General features: G+C 64.1%; 1 protein-coding gene across 3 annotated transcripts in view; it reads left to right on the forward strand.

Moving 5' to 3' along the window:
- The window catches only part of Adamtsl3 (ADAMTS like 3), a 110,622-nt gene that overhangs the window by 59,106 nt on the left and 31,974 nt on the right, over positions 1 to 19,542 (forward strand). For all 3 annotated transcript variants that reach the window (XM_070043358.1, XM_070043359.1, XM_070043360.1), the window contains 9 exons: positions 369 to 507; positions 1,805 to 1,855; positions 2,413 to 2,617; positions 3,281 to 3,428; positions 4,404 to 4,488; positions 11,908 to 12,191; positions 13,302 to 13,431; positions 17,480 to 17,672; positions 18,282 to 18,461. In XM_070043358.1, coding sequence (XP_069899459.1) covers positions 369 to 507; positions 1,805 to 1,855; positions 2,413 to 2,617; positions 3,281 to 3,428; positions 4,404 to 4,488; positions 11,908 to 12,191; positions 13,302 to 13,431; positions 17,480 to 17,672; positions 18,282 to 18,461 — 1,415 coding nt within the window. The remainder of the gene's footprint in view (positions 1 to 368; positions 508 to 1,804; positions 1,856 to 2,412; positions 2,618 to 3,280; positions 3,429 to 4,403; positions 4,489 to 11,907; positions 12,192 to 13,301; positions 13,432 to 17,479; positions 17,673 to 18,281; positions 18,462 to 19,542) is intronic.

The following is a 19,542-nucleotide window of genomic DNA, read 5'->3' on the forward strand; positions in this document are numbered from 1 at the left end:
TGTCCGAGGGGTTTCACTGTGGCACGGCACACATGCGTGTGTCATACACAGATGGGATCAACCCACTCCCGCGTTCCCTCCGTGTCCACGCTCCGCCCACCGCACCTGGACGGGCAGTGGTGCAGCCAGGGCAGGTCCGCAGAGCTGGACCTCAGCCCCCGGGCCCACCAGACCCCAGCCATTCTTCCCTCGGACACTTGTGAGCCTGGCTCCCTTGACATCCGCAGGGGAGTTGGGGCCCTCCGGGATGCAGGTCACGTCCCTCCCTCCAGGGTGTAACAAGAAAGCAGGGTGCGGCCAGAGCCGCACACCCTGCGTGTGTACCCCCCCACAACCCCTGCCCCCACCTCCCCACCCACTGCCCGCAGGCTACCAGCTCAACTCTGCCGAGTGCGTGGACGTCCGCTTGAGGAGAGTGGTTCCCGACCACTACTGCCACTACTACCCCGAGAACGTCAAGCCCAAGCCGAAGCTGAAGGAGTGCGGCATGGACCCCTGCCCGTCCAGGTCTGCGCCGCCCGCCCCGACTCCCACTCACCTGTTGGTTTACTTGCATTTCTTTGTGTATTTATGTGTACGATGGCCCTGGGATTTGAACTCGGGGCTCTGTGTTCATGGCCAGCTTTCCTACCTGGACTGCCCCTGTAGTCCTCTCTGCTCTGGTTAGTTTTGAGATAGGAGTTTGCGTTTGGCCCCGTGTCGGCCTGGACCATGATCTACCTATTTATACTTTCCACCATAGCTGGATGGCCGCGCTCAGCCACCTTTTCTGTTGAAAGGAGGTCTCGAAAACCTGTCTTACCATAGCACTGGGTCTGTGCTGATCTGGTCATTCGGAGTGATTCCTCCCTGTGGATGAAGGGTCCCTAGTGCTTTGTAATGGGCCTTTTGGGGCAATTCTTGTGGTCCAGTATTAAAGGTCTCTTAATTCACTATGGTGTCCAATCCGTAAATACCTGTCTTTCGCTCTCCATCTTAGCCTTTGAACAGGGGCACCTGCTACAAGGTTCCGACTTTTGAAAGTGCTCATGTTCAATTCAATATAAACAAATCATGGTGGAAGGAAGCAAAATGTTTTCACACAAAAGCAGAGCGCTTTGCATCAACCATCTTGCTGGGTAATTTAGTATCTGCTCACTTGGATTCCCACAGGAGCTTTCTGGCTCTGCTTAAGCATCTGAAAATAACAGCCCTGTATCTGACACTCCCCAGCTGGCCCCGGCCGCCTGAGAGCAGACTTCATTTCCTACCCTACTCTGCCTGTTCCGGTAACCCTTCCGAACACATACCAACAGCCCTCTAGAGCACAGTTATCAATAACCTCCTGAATGCAATTACTGATAACCCCCCGAAGGTTATTTCCGATAACCTCCTGAACACGATTATTAGTCGTGAGCTCTCAGGGGCTGATGACTGTGAAATGAATGGTGTTCTGCCGAATTCCAGAAAACTGTGCAAGTATTCTCAGTATTTATTCAGAATAAGGGTGATGAAAAGGAGTAGATTTAGCCAAACGAAGGTATTTCCTACCCCCCCCTTTAGTTCATGAACGGACCCGTTCAGTTTCCTGTGTTTTCCTGTTCCGCTGGGGACAGTTTGTGTCTTTGTCAGGAGTTGGAACTCAGACTTCTGAAAGGACTGGGCTGGTAGGCATGCCCCACCACACCTGGCTGTCTGAATTTTGGGGAGTAGTTCCTCACATTTGCCATTTTTAGCTTCCAGCTTGAAGGAGCTTTGTCTCTTGCAATGTCAAATGTGTGTTGCCCAATTAAATTCGATGTTCCCCCCCCCTTCTCATTTGCAGCGATGGATTTAAGGAGATCATGCCCTATGACCACTTCCAGCCCCTGCCCCGGTGAGTCACGCCTTTCCTGTTCTGTCTTGTGTTTGTGCTCTGAGTGGCACGCGGGGTGCTCAGCGTCTGTATCTGCAGCACCCACGTCCTCCTCAGAGCTGGGAGACGGTGGGCTCGGGGGCAAGGCCTTTCTAGGAGACAGAGGGGCTGCACTGTCCGTGACAGCCGTGTTTCCCATAGCCGGAGATGCCAGCGTCCCTTGAACAGCTGGGCCTCCTAGCAGGGTTAGAAGTCATGCCATTGATCAGAACGTGAATGTGACGCCCAGACGCCGCCTTGGTTCTTTCTGACTTTGACTTTGCTGTGGTTCTCAGCAGTCTGCTCCATCCCTCTTACAAGGAATGTTTCAGTTGACTTGATCCTCACAGTGGCCTGGGGAGGAGAGAGGGGTGTGGGAACTCAGGAGCCTGGGGTCCCAAGGCGGTGAATCCCCGTGATGCTGGGCCAGAGTCTTTGGGCTCCGGATCGGTGCTCCCTGACCTGATCCTGTCCTGGCGTCTCGGCGCGCCGGGGCGGGCGGATGCCAGTGAGTGAGGCGTGGGTTGTTTGTTTTTGAGCTGGGAGCACAACCCCTGGACGGCGTGCTCCGTGTCCTGCGGGGGCGGGACCCAGCGGCGGAGCTTCGTGTGCGTGGAGGAGTCGCTGCACGCTGAGGTCCTGCAGGTGGAGGAGTGGAAGTGCATGTACGCGCCCAAGCCCAAGGCGATGCAGACCTGCAACCTCTTCGACTGCCCCAAGTGGGTTGGCATGGACTGGTCTGAGGTGAGGCACCGCTCTCACGCAACCGCAGAGCCTAGGGGGCGTCGCCGCGCCCCGGCGTGGACCGCACAGCGTGCGTGGATACAGTCCGTGCTTCCAGAATGATCTGGAAGGCGGGCGAGTGGAGGAGAGGCCGCGTGCGGGGCGTCGGCATGGGGTATTCCTGCCGAAAGCCTGGGTGAGGAGCAGCTGCCGCGGCAGAGTCTGTGGAGAGCTTTGCTGTCCTTGTGGTGCACAAACAGACGAGACCCCAGGGCCGGAGGCTGGGCGGGGCCGGGGCAACCAGCGGGGCCGGGCCAGATCCCTCCGGGCTGAAGAGGGCCCCGTGCCGCTCAGGGCCGGAGGATTAAGGCTGAAGGTGCCGACGGGGCGTTGGAAATGTGATTTCCAGCACTGGTGGTGTGGCTTGAGTGTCAGAGTGCCGCGGTGGGTGAAGCAGCCGAGAGCAGGAGGCCGAGGGTTCAAGCCCCGGTCCCGGCCCCACTCCACGCCCCCCATCCCCCAAAAAAACCAAAGACTTGCAGAGAGGAGCAAACACGAATCTCGCTCTCGCAACTCGGAACTCATTGTTTGGTGTTTCTGCTACGTGTAAGAAGCAACGTGACCCCTCCTGGGCCTGTGTGGGACGCCGGATCCCTTCACAGCCCCGGGCTCTTCCCTCCGCAGTGCACGGTGACCTGTGGGCGAGGCCTGCGCTACAGAGTTGTGCTGTGCGTCAGCCACCGCGGCCAGCACGTGGGCGGCTGCAACCCACAGCTGAAGCCGCACATCAAGGAGGACTGCGTGGTGCCCGTCCCCTGCCACAAGCCCCGAGGTGAGGGCCCCGGGGTGCGTGCGTGGTGCCCGGCCCTGCCACAAGCCCCGAGGTGAGGGCCGTGGGGTGCGTGCGTGGTGCCCGTCCCCTGCCACAAGCCCCGAGGTGAGGGCCCTGGGGTGCGTGCGTGCGTGGTGCCCGTCCCCGAGGTGAGGGCCCCGGGGTGCGTGCGTGCGTGGTGCCCGTCCCCGAGGTGAGGGCCCCGGGGTGCGTGCGTGGTGCCCGGCCCTGCCACAAGCCCCGAGATGAGGGCCGTGGGGTGCGTGCGTGGTGCCCGTCCCCTGCCACAAGCCCCGAGGTGAGGGCCCTGGGGTGTGTGTGTGGTGCCCGGCCCTGCCACAAGCCCCGAGGTGAGGGCCCAGGGGTGCGTGCGTGCGTGGTGCCTGTCCCCGAGGTGAGGGCCCCGGGGTGCGTGCGTGCGTGGTGCCTGTCCCCGAGGTGAGGGCCCTGGGGAGAGGCCCGTGGCACCCCTCCTCCCCCCGCGTGGCGGGCGGTCCTCCCTCATCCAGGAGGTCTAATGACATCCGGGCTTTGGGCTTTCTTTCCTCTGCGTCCTGCGGGCGAGACGCGTTCGCAGCAAGGAAAAGCAAGCGTGTCTCGTAGCAGAGCCCTCCTGTGCCGAGAGCCCAAGTCGCCCGTTACGAAGGCAGCCTTGAGCCCCTCTGAGGCGGCTGCTGGGCACTGGGGGCGACCCTCCTGTGCCTCAAACTGTCTGTCTGGTTTGAAATGGCTGAAACCTTTACTCATGGCAGAAGACTCCAGAGGGCGCAGCTCACGTTTGGAAAGAGCCGCTGGTGCTGCTGCTGCTTCCTCCTCCTCCCCCTCCTCCTCTTCTTTTTTTTCTTCCTCCTCCTCCTCCTCATCTTCCTCCTCCTCCTCCTCATCTTCCTTCTTCATGGAACCTTCGTGGTGGCGGGGCATCTGAGCTCTGTGATCCAGTTGCTGAGCTTGTTGTTGGTGTTCCTTTTCTCCTAGAAAGAGATCCAGGGGGGGCTGCGCTGCCGTGGTTGAAGCAAGCCCAGGAGCGAGAGGAGATGAGGATGGCGACCGAGGACCCCACGTGAGTGCAGGCTGTGGGGGTGGGGGAAGGGCCACAGGGGAGGCCCTCGGGGAGGCCCAAGGGAGGCCCGCAGGGGAGGCCCTCGGAGGAGGCCCAAGGGAGGCCCTCGGGGGAGGCCCAAGGGAGGCCCGCAGGGGAGGCCCTCGGAGGAGGCCCAAGGGAGGCCCTCGGGGGAGGCCCCCAGGGGAGGCCCACAGGGGAGGCCCTTGGGGGAGGCCCAAGGGAGGCCCTCGGGGAGGCCCTCGGGGAGGCCCTCGGAGGAGGCCCAAGGGAGGCCCTCGGGGGAGGCCCAAGGGAGGCCCGCAGGGGAGGCCCTCGGAGGAGGCCCAAGGGAGGCCCTCGGGGGAGGCCCCCAGGGGAGGCCCACAGGGGAGGCCCTTGGGGGAGGCCCAAGGGAGGCCCTCGGGGAGGCCCTCGGGGAGGCCCTCGGAGGAGGCCCAAGGGAGGCCCTCGGGGAGGCCCGCAGGGGAGGGCCTCGGGGGAGGCCCAAGGGAGGCCCTCAGGGAGGCCCGCAGGGGAGGGCCTCGGGGGAGGCCCAAGGGAGGCCCTCAGGGAGGCCCGCAGGGGAGGGCCTCGGGGGAGGGCTGCGGGGGAGGGTCGTGGGGGAGGATCCAGGGTATGGCCTGACCCACAGGGTGGCTAGCTACATCTGTGAGTGTTCAGTACTCTTTGGATACAGAGATTCATTCAGTGTCCAAATGATCTGGATCTGCAGACCCCAGAGAGCTTGAGCCTCCAAGAGCTCTGTCCCTTCCAAGCTCATCCTTCATAGTCTTTCCAAAAGCTTCCCTTCCAGGCTCACCTCTGTCTTCTCATTGCCCGGTGCTGTGGCTGGCTCACGGCTCCCAGGGCCCAGGCTCCCCCCTCGGGAAGTGCCAGCCTCTGCTCCGCCGAGATGATGGGCGTGCGTGCACCCCCACTTCTGACAGCCGCCCCCCACTTCTGACAGGCGTCCCCCCACTTCTGACAGGCATCCCCCCACTTCTGACAGCTGCCCCCCCACTTCTGACAGGCGTCCCCCACTTCTGACAGGCATCCCCCCACTTCTGACAGGCGTCCCCCCACTTCTGACAGGCGTCCCCCCACTTCTGACAGATGTCCCCCCACTTCTGACAGGCGTCCCCCCACTTCTGACAGCCGCCCCCCACTTCTGACAGGCGTCCCCCACTTCTGACAGGCATCCCCCCACTTCTGACAGGCGTCCCCCCACTTCTGACAGGCGTCCCCCCACTTCTGACAGATGTCCCCCCACTTCTGATAGGCGTCCCCCCACTTCTGACAGGCATATCCCCACTTCTGACAGGCATCCCCCACTTCTGACAGGCGTCCCCCCACTTCTGACAGGCATCCCCCCACTTCTGACAGACGTCCCCCACTTCTGACAGGCGTCCCCCACTTCTGACAGGCGTCCCCCACTTCTGACAGGCGTCCCCCCACTTCTGACAGGCGTCCCCCACTTCTGACAGACGTCCCCCCACTTCTGACAGATGTCCCCCCACTTCTGACAGGCGTCCCCCCACTTCTGACAGACGTCCCCCACTTCTGACAGACGTCCCCCCACTTCTGACAGCCGCCCCCCCACTTCTGACAGGCGTCCCCCCACTTCTGACAGGCGTCCCCCACTTCTGACAGGCATATCCCCACTTCTGACAGGCATCCCCCACTTCTGACAGGCATCCCCCCACTTCTGACAGACGTCCCCCACTTCTGACAGACGTCCCCCCACTTCTGACAGGCGTCCCCCACTTCTGACAGACGTCCCCCCACTTCTGACAGATGTCCCCCCACTTCTGACAGCCGCCCCCCCACTTCTGACAGACGTCCCCCACTTCTGACAGACGTCCCCCCACTTCTGACAGCCGCCCCCCCACTTCTGACAGGCGTCCCCCCACTTCTGACAGGCGTCCCCCCACTTCTGACAGGCGTCCCCCCACTTCTGACAGGCGTCCCCCCACTTCTGACAGATGTCCCCCCACTTCTGACAGGCGTCCCCCCACTTCTGACAGGCATCCCCCCACTTCTGACAGGCGTCCCCCCACTTCTGACAGGCGTCCCCCACTTCTGACAGGCGTCCCCCCACTTCTGACAGGCGTCCCCCCACTTCTGACAGGCGTCCCCCCACTTCTGACAGGCATCCCCCACTTCTGACAGGCGTCCCCCACTTCTGACAGGCGTCCCCCCACTTCTGACAGGCGTCCCCCACTTCTGACAGGCATCCCCCACTTCTGACAGGCGTCCCCCACTTCTGACAGGCGTCCCCCCACTTCTGACAGGCATCCCCCCACTTCTGACAGGCATCCCCCACTTCTGACAGGCGTCCCCCACTTCTGACAGGCGTCCCCCACTTCTGACAGGCGTCCCCCCACTTCTGACAGGCGTCCCCCCACTTCTGACAGGCGTCCCCCCACTTCTGACAGGCGTCCCCCACTTCTGACAGGCGTCCCCCCACTTCTGACAGGCGTCCCCCACTTCTGACAGGCGTCCCCCACTTCTGACAGGCGTCCCCCCACTTCTGACAGGCGTCCCCCACTTCTGACAGGCATCCCCCCACTTCTGACAGGCGTCCCCCACTTCTGACAGGCATCCCCCCACTTCTGACAGGCGTCCCCCCACTTCTGACAGGCGTCCCCCCACTTCTGACAGATGTCCCCCCACTTCTGATAGGCGTCCCCCCACTTCTGACAGGCATATCCCCACTTCTGACAGGCATCCCCCACTTCTGACAGGCGTCCCCCCACTTCTGACAGGCATCCCCCCACTTCTGACAGACGTCCCCCACTTCTGACAGGCGTCCCCCACTTCTGACAGGCGTCCCCCACTTCTGACAGGCGTCCCCCCACTTCTGACAGGCGTCCCCCACTTCTGACAGACGTCCCCCCACTTCTGACAGATGTCCCCCCACTTCTGACAGGCGTCCCCCCACTTCTGACAGACGTCCCCCACTTCTGACAGACGTCCCCCCACTTCTGACAGCCGCCCCCCCACTTCTGACAGGCGTCCCCCCACTTCTGACAGGCGTCCCCCACTTCTGACAGGCGTCCCCCACTTCTGACAGGCGTCCCCCCACTTCTGACAGGCGTCCCCCACTTCTGACAGACGTCCCCCACTTCTGACAGGCGTCCCCCACTTCTGACAGGCGTCCCCCCACTTCTGACAGGCATCCCCCACTTCTGACAGGCGTCCCCCACTTCTGACAGGCGTCCCCCCACTTCTGACAGGCGTCCCCCACTTCTGACAGGCGTCCCCCACTTCTGACAGGCGTCCCCCCACTTCTGACAGGCGTCTCCCCACTTCTGACAGGCGTCCCCCCACTTCTGACAGGCGTCCCCCCACTTCTGACAGATGTCCCCCCACTTCTGATAGGCGTCCCCCCACTTCTGACAGGCATATCCCCACTTCTGACAGGCATCCCCCACTTCTGACAGGCGTCCCCCCACTTCTGACAGGCATCCCCCCACTTCTGACAGACGTCCCCCACTTCTGACAGGCGTCCCCCACTTCTGACAGGCGTCCCCCACTTCTGACAGGCGTCCCCCCACTTCTGACAGGCGTCCCCCACTTCTGACAGACGTCCCCCCACTTCTGACAGATGTCCCCCCACTTCTGACAGGCGTCCCCCCACTTCTGACAGACGTCCCCCACTTCTGACAGACGTCCCCCCACTTCTGACAGCCGCCCCCCCACTTCTGACAGGCGTCCCCCCACTTCTGACAGGCGTCCCCCACTTCTGACAGGCATATCCCCACTTCTGACAGGCATCCCCCACTTCTGACAGGCATCCCCCCACTTCTGACAGACGTCCCCCACTTCTGACAGACGTCCCCCCACTTCTGACAGGCGTCCCCCACTTCTGACAGACGTCCCCCCACTTCTGACAGATGTCCCCCCACTTCTGACAGCCGCCCCCCCACTTCTGACAGACGTCCCCCACTTCTGACAGACGTCCCCCCACTTCTGACAGCCGCCCCCCCACTTCTGACAGGCGTCCCCCCACTTCTGACAGGCGTCCCCCCACTTCTGACAGGCGTCCCCCCACTTCTGACAGGCGTCCCCCCACTTCTGACAGATGTCCCCCCACTTCTGACAGGTGTCCCCCCACTTCTGACAGGCGTCCCCCACTTCTGACAGGCGTCCCCCCACTTCTGACAGGCGTCCCCCACTTCTGACAGGCGTCCCCCCACTTCTGACAGGCGTCCCCCCACTTCTGACAGGCGTCCCCCCACTTCTGACAGGCATCCCCCACTTCTGACAGGCGTCCCCCACTTCTGACAGGCGTCCCCCCACTTCTGACAGGCGTCCCCCACTTCTGACAGGCGTCCCCCACTTCTGACAGGCGTCCCCCACTTCTGACAGGCGTCCCCCCACTTCTGACAGGCGTCCCCCCACTTCTGACAGGCGTCCCCCCACTTCTGACAGGCGTCCCCCCACTTCTGACAGGCGTCCCCCACTTCTGACAGGCGTCCCCCCACTTCTGACAGGCGTCCCCCACTTCTGACAGGCGTCCCCCACTTCTGACAGGCGTCCCCCACTTCTGACAGGTGTCCCCCCACTTCTGACAGGCGTCCCCCACTTCTGACAGGCGTCCCCCACTTCTGACAGGCGTCCCCCCACTTCTGACAGGCGTCCCCCACTTCTGACAGGCATCCCCCCACTTCTGACAGGCATCCCCCCACTTCTGACAGGCATCCCCCCACTTCTGACAGGCGTCCCCCACTTCTGACAGGCGTCCCCCCACTTCTGACAGGCGTCCCCCCACTTCTGACAGGCGTCCCCCACTTCTGACAGGCGTCCCCCCACTTCTGACAGGCGCCCCCCCACTTCTGACAGGCGCCCCCCACGCTTCTGCACATGCCATGCGCCCGCGTCTCGCACCATGCCTCGCTCTGCGTGGGCTGGCCATGCATTTCAGTCCCCGCATGTCGATCAGTGTGGCGGCTCCCCCTCCTCCCCCCCCCCCTGCAGCTCACAGGTCAGTGTGGCGGCTCCCCCCCCCCTCCCCCCGCAGCTCACAGGTCAGTGTGGCTCCCCCTCCCCCTCCCCCCCCCCCCGCAGCTCACAGGTCAGTGTGGCGGCTCCCCCCCCCCTCCCCCCGCAGCTCACAGGTCAGTGTGGCTCCCCCTCCCCCTCCCCCCCCCCCCCGCAGCTCACAGGTCAGTGTGGCGGCTCCCCCCTCCCCCCCCCCCCGCAGCTCACAGGTCAGTGTGGCGGCTCCCCCCTCCCCCTCCCCCCCCGCAGCTCACAGGTCAGTGTGGCGGCTCCCCCTCCCCCCCCCTCCCCGCAGCTCACAGGTCAGTGTGGCGGCTCCCCCCTCCCCCCCCCCCTCCCCGCAGCTCACAGGTCAGTGTGGCGGCTCCCCCTCCCCCCCCCCTCCCCGCAGCTCACAGGTCAGTGTGGCTCCCCCTCCCCCCCCCCCCCCCGCAGCTCACAGGTCAGTGTGGCGGCTCCCCCCTCCCCCCCCCCCCCGCAGCTCACAGGTCAGTGTGGCGGCTCCCCCTCCCCCCCCCCCCCCCCCGCAGCTCACAGGTCAGTGTGGCGGCTCCCCCCTCCCCCCCCCCCCCCCGCAGCTCACAGGTCAGTGTGGCTCCCCCTCCCCCCGCAGCTCACAGGTCAGTGTGGCGGCTCCCCCCCTCCCCCCCCCGCAGCTCACAGGTCAGTGTGGCGGCTTCCCCACCCCCCGCAGCTCACAGGTCAGTGTGGCGGCTTCCCGCCCGCAGCGCACCCAGCTCTGCACTCCGGTGCAGACATAAACCATCCCACGCACACAGCCCATCCAGGACAGCAGACGCTGAATCAGAAAACGAAACGGTGACTGAGCTGAGGAGTCGAGTGTGGCCGGGGTGGGCATCAGCGGGCCCGCCCGCATCGTCCCCATCCGCCCGGGTTCCGCCGTCCCCCCTGGGGTGCGAGCCCCGCTCTCTCTCTCGGCCTTCCGGGCAGCCCCCGGCCGCGCGGCTGGCCCGGCCTGTCCCTGCCCTCCGGTGTCAGTTGTTTCCTTCCACTTCTGGGTTGATCTGCACTCGCCATTTCCAGGCAGAACCACACCTCTGTGTCTGTCCTTTTCGGTCCGTGTGGTCTGGGGGTCTGGCTGTGGACAGTGCCGCTGTGCTTCCTCGGGGAGGCTGCAGGAGCACACTTCGGTCCCCGTGGCCTGTCGCTGCCCCAGCCCGGATCTACAGAGGGCAGACGTGCAGAAGGCTTCATTTTAATTAGGAAAATGAGAGTGCAGCCTCTGAGCTGAGCCAGGGGCTCTGCAGGGTTTTTAGGGTTCTTTTTTATGGGGCATTGATGGTCCTGGGCTTGAACACACGGGGGCCACACTCCCGTGGCTGGCACCCTACCCCTGAAGGCAAGCCCGCAGCCCGGCTGTTTGCTAGTGATTTTAGAGATGGAATGGCCTCACTGAAGAAAGTTCTGGAAGTGATGTCACCACTCTTTAAGGTGATATAATCACTACTTTTTAAATCTGGAAGCAACAATCACACGTTTCTGCCTCACCATGGAAAGTTCTAGAAGTGGTGTGATCGCCGCCTTGCTACACTGCACCGTTCCTTCTGGCTTTCTGCGGTCTGTGTGTGAGCTGAGCTGCGACCGGGTCTCCCGGGCTCTCGGTGGCGCGTTCCTGGCCGTCTCGTGCAGACTGGCTGCTCGAGGGGCGTCTCTGGCTCACGCCTCCTGTCGATTTCCTTCCGGAGCGTGGGTGCTGGGGCAGCCCTTCTATCCCACACCTGCTGCTGAAAATGCTACTCCCATCCTTTTCCCTTCTTTTCTTTACGGTGTGATGTTCGCACTGAGCCGTGGCCCCCGGGGAAGTCTGCGTGAGTCGATGGTCCGGCGCTCGAGCCGGGGCTGCGGGGAGGCTCCCACGCTTCAACAGCGAGCAGACCACAGCTTAGGAAAACAGACCAGAGGAAGACAAAGACGGCTCCGTCGGGGTGGTGCTCAGCTCAGAACACGCTCAGAGCCGAGGGCAGGGCAGCGGGGGAAGAAAGAGGCCCAGCCCAGAAAGCATGGCAGCCTGGGGGGCCCTGGCGTTGGCCGGCGGTGCGGTGGTAGGAGGCCGTGGGCAGGGCCAGTAGTCCAAGGCCCCACACGGCCGGTCTCCAGGAACCCACAGCTGCCTCTGCACCCAGTGCGGCCTGCAGCCGGTCAGCTTCGCAGTCAGAACCTCGGGGAGCTCCGGCTCCTCCCGGCGCCCTCCACTGGCTTCCTGGCCAAAGGGACCAGACTCACAACCAGGACGCTGAGCAGGAAGGCTTTTGGTCAGGCCTGGTGGGCGCAAAGGTTGTGTAACTCTTCAAGGGGAACTCTTTCCACTGCGTCTACGCTCTGCAGGCTTGTTTGCCAAAGCCACAGCCTTCTGAACGTGTGGAGCCGGGTCCCCTCTGGGCTCAGCTCCCCCGGCCCCCTGCTCTCCCGCAGGTTCGTCCCGGGCCCCTGGTCAGCCTGCAGTGCCACGTGCGGCCCTGGCGTGCAGGTGCGGGAGGTGAAGTGCCGAGCGCTCCTCGCGTTCACGCGGGCGGAGACCGAGCTGCTGGCCGAGGAGTGCGAGGGGCCCCGGCTGCCCACGGAGCGGCCCTGCCTGCTACAGGCCTGCAGCCCGGACCCCGCGGCCCCGGAGCCCAGCGCCCCTCCGCAGGACGGCGAGACCACCTACGGCTGGGAATATGCCGGCTTCACCCCGTGCACGGCCACATGCCTGGGAGGTACCCGCGTCCTCCCCAGGGTGGATGGGGGGGTTTGGGGGACCCACACCCTCCCCCAGGGTGGACGGGGGGACCCACACCCTCCCCCAGGGTGGACGGGGGGGGCCTGGGGGACCCGCACCCTCCCCCAGGGTGGAGGGGGGGGCCTGGGGGACCCACACCCTCCCCCAGGGTGGACGGGGGGGGCCTGGGGGACCCGCACCTTCCCCCAGGGTGGACGGGGGGGCCTGGGGGACCCACACCCTCCCCCAGGGTGGACGGGGGCATCTGGCTTCTGATCTAAGAAACCATCGCTTGGGTAAACCAAGTTTGAAAAACAGCTAAGGGAGGCGCGTGCATTCAACGGCAGTCCGCTCCTGTCTTTTGTAGCGTGGGAGGTGTTTGTTGTGGATAGTGGGATTCTGTGTAACAAAGTTAGTGGCTTTAGGCCAAGCATTCACTTAGCTGGCGTAATATGGGATGGGCGGCCGCCGCAGGACGGGTGAGTGGAGGCGCGTCTGGTGGAGTCTGTCCGGGTGTGGAGGCAGCCTGGGTGCGTGGGTGAGGGGTTCAGCTGGATCCCACCCTTAGCTGCGGCTCCCGTCTGAGGCCGCACACGGGGCCAGCTGCCAGATTTCTGTGTGTGTGTATGCATGTGTGTGTATGTGTGTGTGCATATGTGTGTGCCTGTGTGTGCTCATGTGTGTAAGGGGCAGTCGCACACACAGCCAGAAGACCTTGTTAGGCTAAAATACGCCTCACAGCCAGGTGGCCCTGTAAGGATGCGAAGTTGGCTCTGGGACTGTGGACGTGGTCTGAGATCCGAAGCAAATGGCTGAGCAGGGAGTGGCAGCCCAGAGAGCCGCCTTCTCCAGCCCCAGCGCTGACCAGCAGGGCGTGGGGGCCGGTAGTAGCCCCAGGATGCCCAGGCTGGCTCGCCACCCGGGGCCAGGACGAGGGCTTTCTGCCCGTGTGTCCTGTTCGTGCGCACCCCGCCGGTGGTCAGAAGAGGGGAGGAGCTGTGGGCCCGGCCGCTCCCCCCGCCGCTCCTGCCGGTGTTGAGCTCGGAACCGGGCTCCCCCAGGAGTGTGAGCCATTCAGCGCCCCTTGCATCGGTCCTCTCCTCCCCAGGCCTCCAGGAAGCCATAGCCGTGTGCTTACACACGCAGACCCAGCAGGCGGTCAACGACAGCTTGTGTGACCAGGTCCACCGTCCCCCCGCCATGAGCCAGGCGTGCAACACGGGGCCCTGCCCGCCCAGGTAAGCGCCACCTGGGCACCTACGATGAGCTGTGCCCCACGAGAACCCACCGGGCCCACACCGCCATTCGCTGCTCCCTCCCTCCTCGCAGCCGCGCTCGGGCCCTGTGTGACTCGGGCCCTGAGTTTTGCCAGCGACAGCGGTGCCCTCCTTTTGTGACCTGCAGCTCGCCCTCCCCCTTAGCCTCAGGTCTTGGACTGTGGGTGAATGCCACAGAGCCCTCACAACCCCAAGGCTCTGAGTTCAAGTTACAGTGCTGCAAAAAAAAGCAAAAAGCAAAAATGAATGCTACAACACACCAGAGTCTCCAACGCAAGAATCAATCACCTAAAAACGACTGCTGCAGGGTGGGGTGGGGCAGGTGGACGGAGAAGCCTCGGACTCATGCGTGGGGGCCTCAAGGACAGGTGAGCCCCAAGGAGAGAGGAGGGATGCTAGAGGCAGGGGGAGCTGCGTGCGCAAAGGCTCCGGGTTCTAGAAGCTCGGTGTACCATGCGGTGAGAAAAGACGCAGGCAGAGGCTGGAAGCAGGCAGAACTTTGAATCCTACTGCCCTAAGTGTTATCACTTGGTGAAAAGTAGCTCCTCCTCTTCCTCCTCCTCCTCCTCCTCCTCCTCCTCTTCCTCCTGCTCCTCCTCCTCCTCTACCTCCTCCTCCTCTTCTTCCTCCTCTTCCTCTTCCTCCTCTTCTCCTTCTTCTCCTCCTCCTCCTCCTCCTCCTCCTCCTTCTTCTTGTCACGGGGCTTGAACTCAGGGCCTGGGCATTTTCTCTGAGCTGTTTTTTGCTCAAGGTTTGCACTCTGACATTTTGAGCCACAGCACCACTTCTCTGTTTTGGATGGTTTATTGGAGATAAGAGTCTCACGACTTTCCCGCCCAGGCTGGTTTTGAACCGTGATCCTCAGATCTCAGCCTCCTGGTAGCTAGGATGACAGGCGTGAGCCACCAGCGCCTGGCACTCATTCTTACCAATAACCTTATATTTGTCCAGAAACTTCATAATGATAAATGACGCACGACCTTTGCTGGACGTGGTGGCCCACACCTGTCATCCCGGCTGCACGAGAAGTGTAAAATAGAAGGGTCGTGTTGTACGGCACGAGGGCTTGCCAGGGTTCTGAGAGTGGCGGCTCAGGCAAAGCTGACTTGCCCAGAGGTCACGGAGGGAGTACAGTGTGTGCCAGTCTCCTCCTCCACCCAGCACAGCACAGCCAGGCGGGCAGCGCGCCCGGGGCCGGCGCGGAGGCCCGGGCAGCACGCTGGCCGGTTCACCCCTCCGCCGAGTCCAACGTGCCCGCCGTCCTCACAGACGCCGAGCGTGAGCTCACGCAGCCCGGTGCTGCTCCGCTGGAAATCGTGCCAGAGCAGGCAGTATACCCTGGCCGCGCTGCAAAATTAAGGGTGTTTTTAGGTGAAAGGAAATGCTATTCGTCATTTCAAAGTCCATTCGTCATTGCAAAGGCTGAGAGTTAGAGGGGGAAATGCCCAGGAGAGACCAAGAGTTGACGCCAAAATAAAGGTAAGTTTACAAAAATGCGTTAAGGTTCGAAAAAGCTGGTGTTGCAGGAGAGGGCGGAACGGGTTGCCTCAGATTTTCCACACAAATATTTACCAAATCCAAGGGCAATAGCAGTAATGTCACCCCAGGAGTGGGTGGAGAACCACGGGTCTTCACCCTACGGCCAATGTGTTTGCTGCGGTCAGTGGCTGGACCGGAGGGGAGGTGTGGCCTGTGAGTCCCTCCTGGGGCGGCCCCTCCCAGCGTGGCCGTTTACGGGAAGGAGCCAGCTGCTCGCAGACAGGAGCAGGTTGTTGGAGGACAGCCTCCTCCTTCCGGGCTCAGCCCTGCCGGGGGTGGGCTCCCCTCGCCCCTCGTCCCTCGTCTTTAGGGACCTGCCGGGCGTCTCCTAGTGAGGCGCCGCTGCCACATCCTGACTCACGGCCGTCCGTGCGCAGGCCCTTCCTGCCGAGGGCAGTGTGCAGGGTGGCCGGGCCGCGGTGTGTTAGTGGATGGCGCCACGGTGACGGAGGGCCTCTGAACCTTCAGCCTCGAACTCAGAGCCTCATCAGAAATGTGACCGTCGTAGCTGCTCCTGGTGACTTTCCTGACATGCAGAGCTGCTGGGACTGAGCTGTGTTACAAGGCCCTGTGTTCATACCTCCGTACCACCATCACCACTGCGCATGCACACACACACAAGCACACACTATCACGTCACTACACACACCCCCATACACCACACACACCCACACACACAAGCACACACACCATCACCGTCACTACACACACCACACACACCACCACCATCACCACACACACCACACACACACCATACACACCACTACCATCACCACAGACACCACACACACACCATACACACCACACACACAAGCACACACCCCCACACAGAAGCACACACACCATCGTCACTACACACACCACACACACCACCACCATCACCACACACATCACACACACACCATATACACCACCACCATCACCACAGACACCACACACACACACACACCACACACAAGCACACACTATCACGTCACTACACACACCCCCATACACCACACACACAAGCACACACACCATCACCATTACTACACACACCACACACACCACCACCATCACCACACACATCACACATACACCATACACACCACCACCATCACCACACACACACCATACACACCACACACACAAGCACACACCACACACAGAAGCACACACACCATCGTCACTACACACACCACACACACCACCACCATCACCACACACATCACACACACACCATATACACCACCACCATCACCACAGATACCACACACACACACACACACACACACAAGCACACACTATCACGTCACTATACACACCCCATATACCACACACACCCCCACACAGAAGCACACACACCATCATTGTCACTACACACACACCACACACACCACCATCACCACACACATCACACACACCATATACACCACCACCATCACCACAAACACCACACACACACACACACACATCATACACCACCACCACACACACAAGCACACACACCATCACCATCACCACACACAGCACACACACACCATATACACCACCACCATCACCACACACACACCACACACACACACATCATACACACACCACACACACAAGCACACACACCATCACCATCACTACACACACCATCACCATCACCACACACACACACACACATCATACCACCACCACACACACCACACACACAAGCACACACACCATCACCACACACACCCCCATACACCACACACACCATACACACACCATCATCACACACACCATCACCATCAGCACACACCCACACGCACACTGGGCTCTGCTGTGGGCTGGGGCTCTGTGGCGGGCTGAGGTTGGGAGGGCCGCGTCTCCTGCCTAGCCAGGCTGGCCTGGACAGCAGACCCTGGAGGTCCCTGGATGTGGGGCCTTCTGACTTTTGTTACAGCAGTAGCAGGAAGTCTGGAACAGGCCAATTATGTCCCCACACACATCCAGCAGGGAGCAAGACTCTGTCTCAAAAGTAACCACTGGAAAGGCTGAGGGTGTGGCTCAATGTCAGAGCACCTGCCTGCCAACCCAGGGCCCGAGTTCAAACCCTAGCGCTGCCCCTCTGTCCTCCCTCCCTCCCCCTCCCCCTCTGTCCTCCCTCCCTCCCCCTCCCCCTCTGTCCTCCCTCCCTCCCCCTCCCCCTCTGTCCTCCCTCCCTCCCCCTCCCCCTCTGTCCTCCCCCTCTGTCCTCCCCCTCCCCCTCTGTCCTCCCCCCTCTGTCCTCCCTCCCCCTCTGTCCTCCCTCCCTCCCCCTCCCCCTCTCTCCTCCCTCCTTCCCCCTCCCCCTCTGTCCTCCCCCTCTGTCCTCCCCCTCTGTCCTCCCTCCCTCCCCCTCCCCCTCTGTCCTCCCTCCCCCTCTGTCCTCCCCCTCTGTCCTCCCTCCCCATCTGTCCTCCCCCTCCCTCCTCCCTTCCCCCCATCCCTCACCCGCCCCTCCGTCTCCTCTGCCCAGGTGGCTCACCAAGGCCTGGGGGCCGTGCTCCGCCTCCTGCGGCGTGGGGATCCAGACCCGGGAGGTGCGCTGCCTGCGCCCCGAGGCCTCCCCGGCGGCCCCGGAGGCGTGCGCAGGGGAGAAGCCGCACGCGCTGCGGGCCTGCAATCAGTTTGACTGCCCTCCGCGCTGGCACGTGGGCGCCTGGCAGCAGGTACGCGGCGCCGCCCGCCCCGCCCGCCGGTCCAGTCCCGTCCTGCCCGCCCCACTGCCCGCCCTGCCCTGCCCTGCTGCCCGCCACGCTCCGCCCCGCCCCTTGCTCCCGGCCCCGCCCCAGCCCTGCCCCTTGCTCCCAGCCCCGCCCATTGCTCCCGGCCCCGCCCACCCCGGCCCCTCAGTGTTCCCCTTGCTCCCGGCCCCGCCCTCCGCCCCGCCCCTTGCTCCCGGCCCCGCCCACCCGGCCCCCTCAGTGTTCCCCTTGCTCCCGGCCCCGCCCTCCGCCCCGCCCCTTGCTCCCAGCCCCGCCCACCAGGCCCCCCTCAGTGTTCCCCTTGCTCCCGGCCCCGCCCTCCGCCCCGCCCCTTGCTCCCGGCCCCGCCCCAGCCCCGCCCACCCCGGCCCCCTCAGTGTTCCCCTTGCTCCTGGCCCCGCCCACCCGGCCCCCTCAGTGTTCCCCTTGCTCCTGGCCCCGCCCTCCGCCCCGCCCCTTGCTCCCGGCCCCGCCCACCCGGCCCCCTCAGTGTTCCCCTTGCTCCTGGCCCCGCCCTCCGCCCCGCCCCTTGCTCCCGGCCCCGCCCCAGCCCCGCCCACCCGGCCCCCTCAGTGTTCCAGGACGTGCGGCGGCGGCTCGCAGGCCCGGACCGTCTCCTGTCAGCAGCTGCTGACCGACGGCCGCGTCCTGACCCTGGCGGACGAGCTGTGCCCAGGACCCAAGGCCGCGGCCCGCAAGTCCTGCGCCAGGGCCGACTGTCCGCCGCGCCTGGACCCCGGGGACTGGTCTGAGGTGCGCCGCCTCCCTCCTCCCCCTCCCCTCCTCCCTCAGACTGGGGACCCCGCACCTCCTCCCTCAGACCCGCCTCCCCCTCCTCCCCCCTCCTCCCTCAGACCCGCCACCCCCTCCCCTCCTCCCTCAGACCCGCCTCCCCCTCCCCTCCTCCCTCAGACGCGCCTCCCCCTCCTCCCTCAGACTGGGGACCCTGCACCTCCTCCCTCAGACCCGCCTCCCCCTCCTCCCCCCTCCTCCCTCAGACCCGCCACCCCTTCCTCCCCCTCCCTTCCTCCCTCAGACCCGCCACCCCCTCCCCTCCTCCCTCAGACCCGCCACCCCCTCCCCTCCTCCCTCAGACGCGCCTCCCCCTCCTCCCTCAGACTGGGGACCCTGCACCTCCTCCCTCAGACCCGCCTCCCCCTCCTCCCCCCTCCTCCCTCAGACCCGCCACCCCTTCCTCCCCCTCCCTTCCTCCCTCAGACCCGCCACCCCCTCCCCTCCTCCCTCAGACCCGCCACCCCCTCCCTCCTCCCTCAGACCCGCCACCCCCTCCCCTCCTCCCTCAGACCCGCCACCCCCTCCCCTCCTCCCTCAGACCCGCCACCCCCTCCTCCCCCTCCCCTCCTCCCTCAGACCCGCCACCCCCTCCCCTCCTCCCTCAGACTGGGGACCCTGCACCTCCTCCCTCAGACCCGCCTCCCCCTCCCCTCCTCCCTCAGACCCGCCTCCCTCCTCCCCCTCCTCCCTCAGACAGACCTGCCACCCCCTCCCCTCCTCTTCCTCCTCCCTCAGACCCGCCACCCCCTCCCCTCCTCCTCCTCCTCCCTCAGACCCGCCTCCCTCCTCCCCCTCCTCCCTCTAGACAGACCCGCCACCCCCTCCCCTCCTCCCTCAGACCTGCCACCCCCTCCCCTCCTCCTCCTCCTCCCTCAGACCCGCCTCCCTCCTCCCCCTCCTCCCTCAGACAGACCCGCCACCCCCTCCCCTCCTCCCTCAGACCCGCCACCCCCTCCCCTCCTCCCTCAGACCCGCCACCCCCCTCACCTCCACCCAGCAAGGGGTTCCCTCTGTCCACACCGGGCTTTGTGCGGGGAAT

Source organism: Dipodomys merriami, unplaced genomic scaffold, assembly GCF_024711535.1.
Source record: "Dipodomys merriami isolate MVZ:Mamm:240054 unplaced genomic scaffold, mDipMer1.0.p SCAF_33, whole genome shotgun sequence".
NCBI lineage: Eukaryota > Metazoa > Chordata > Mammalia > Rodentia > Heteromyidae > Dipodomys > Dipodomys merriami.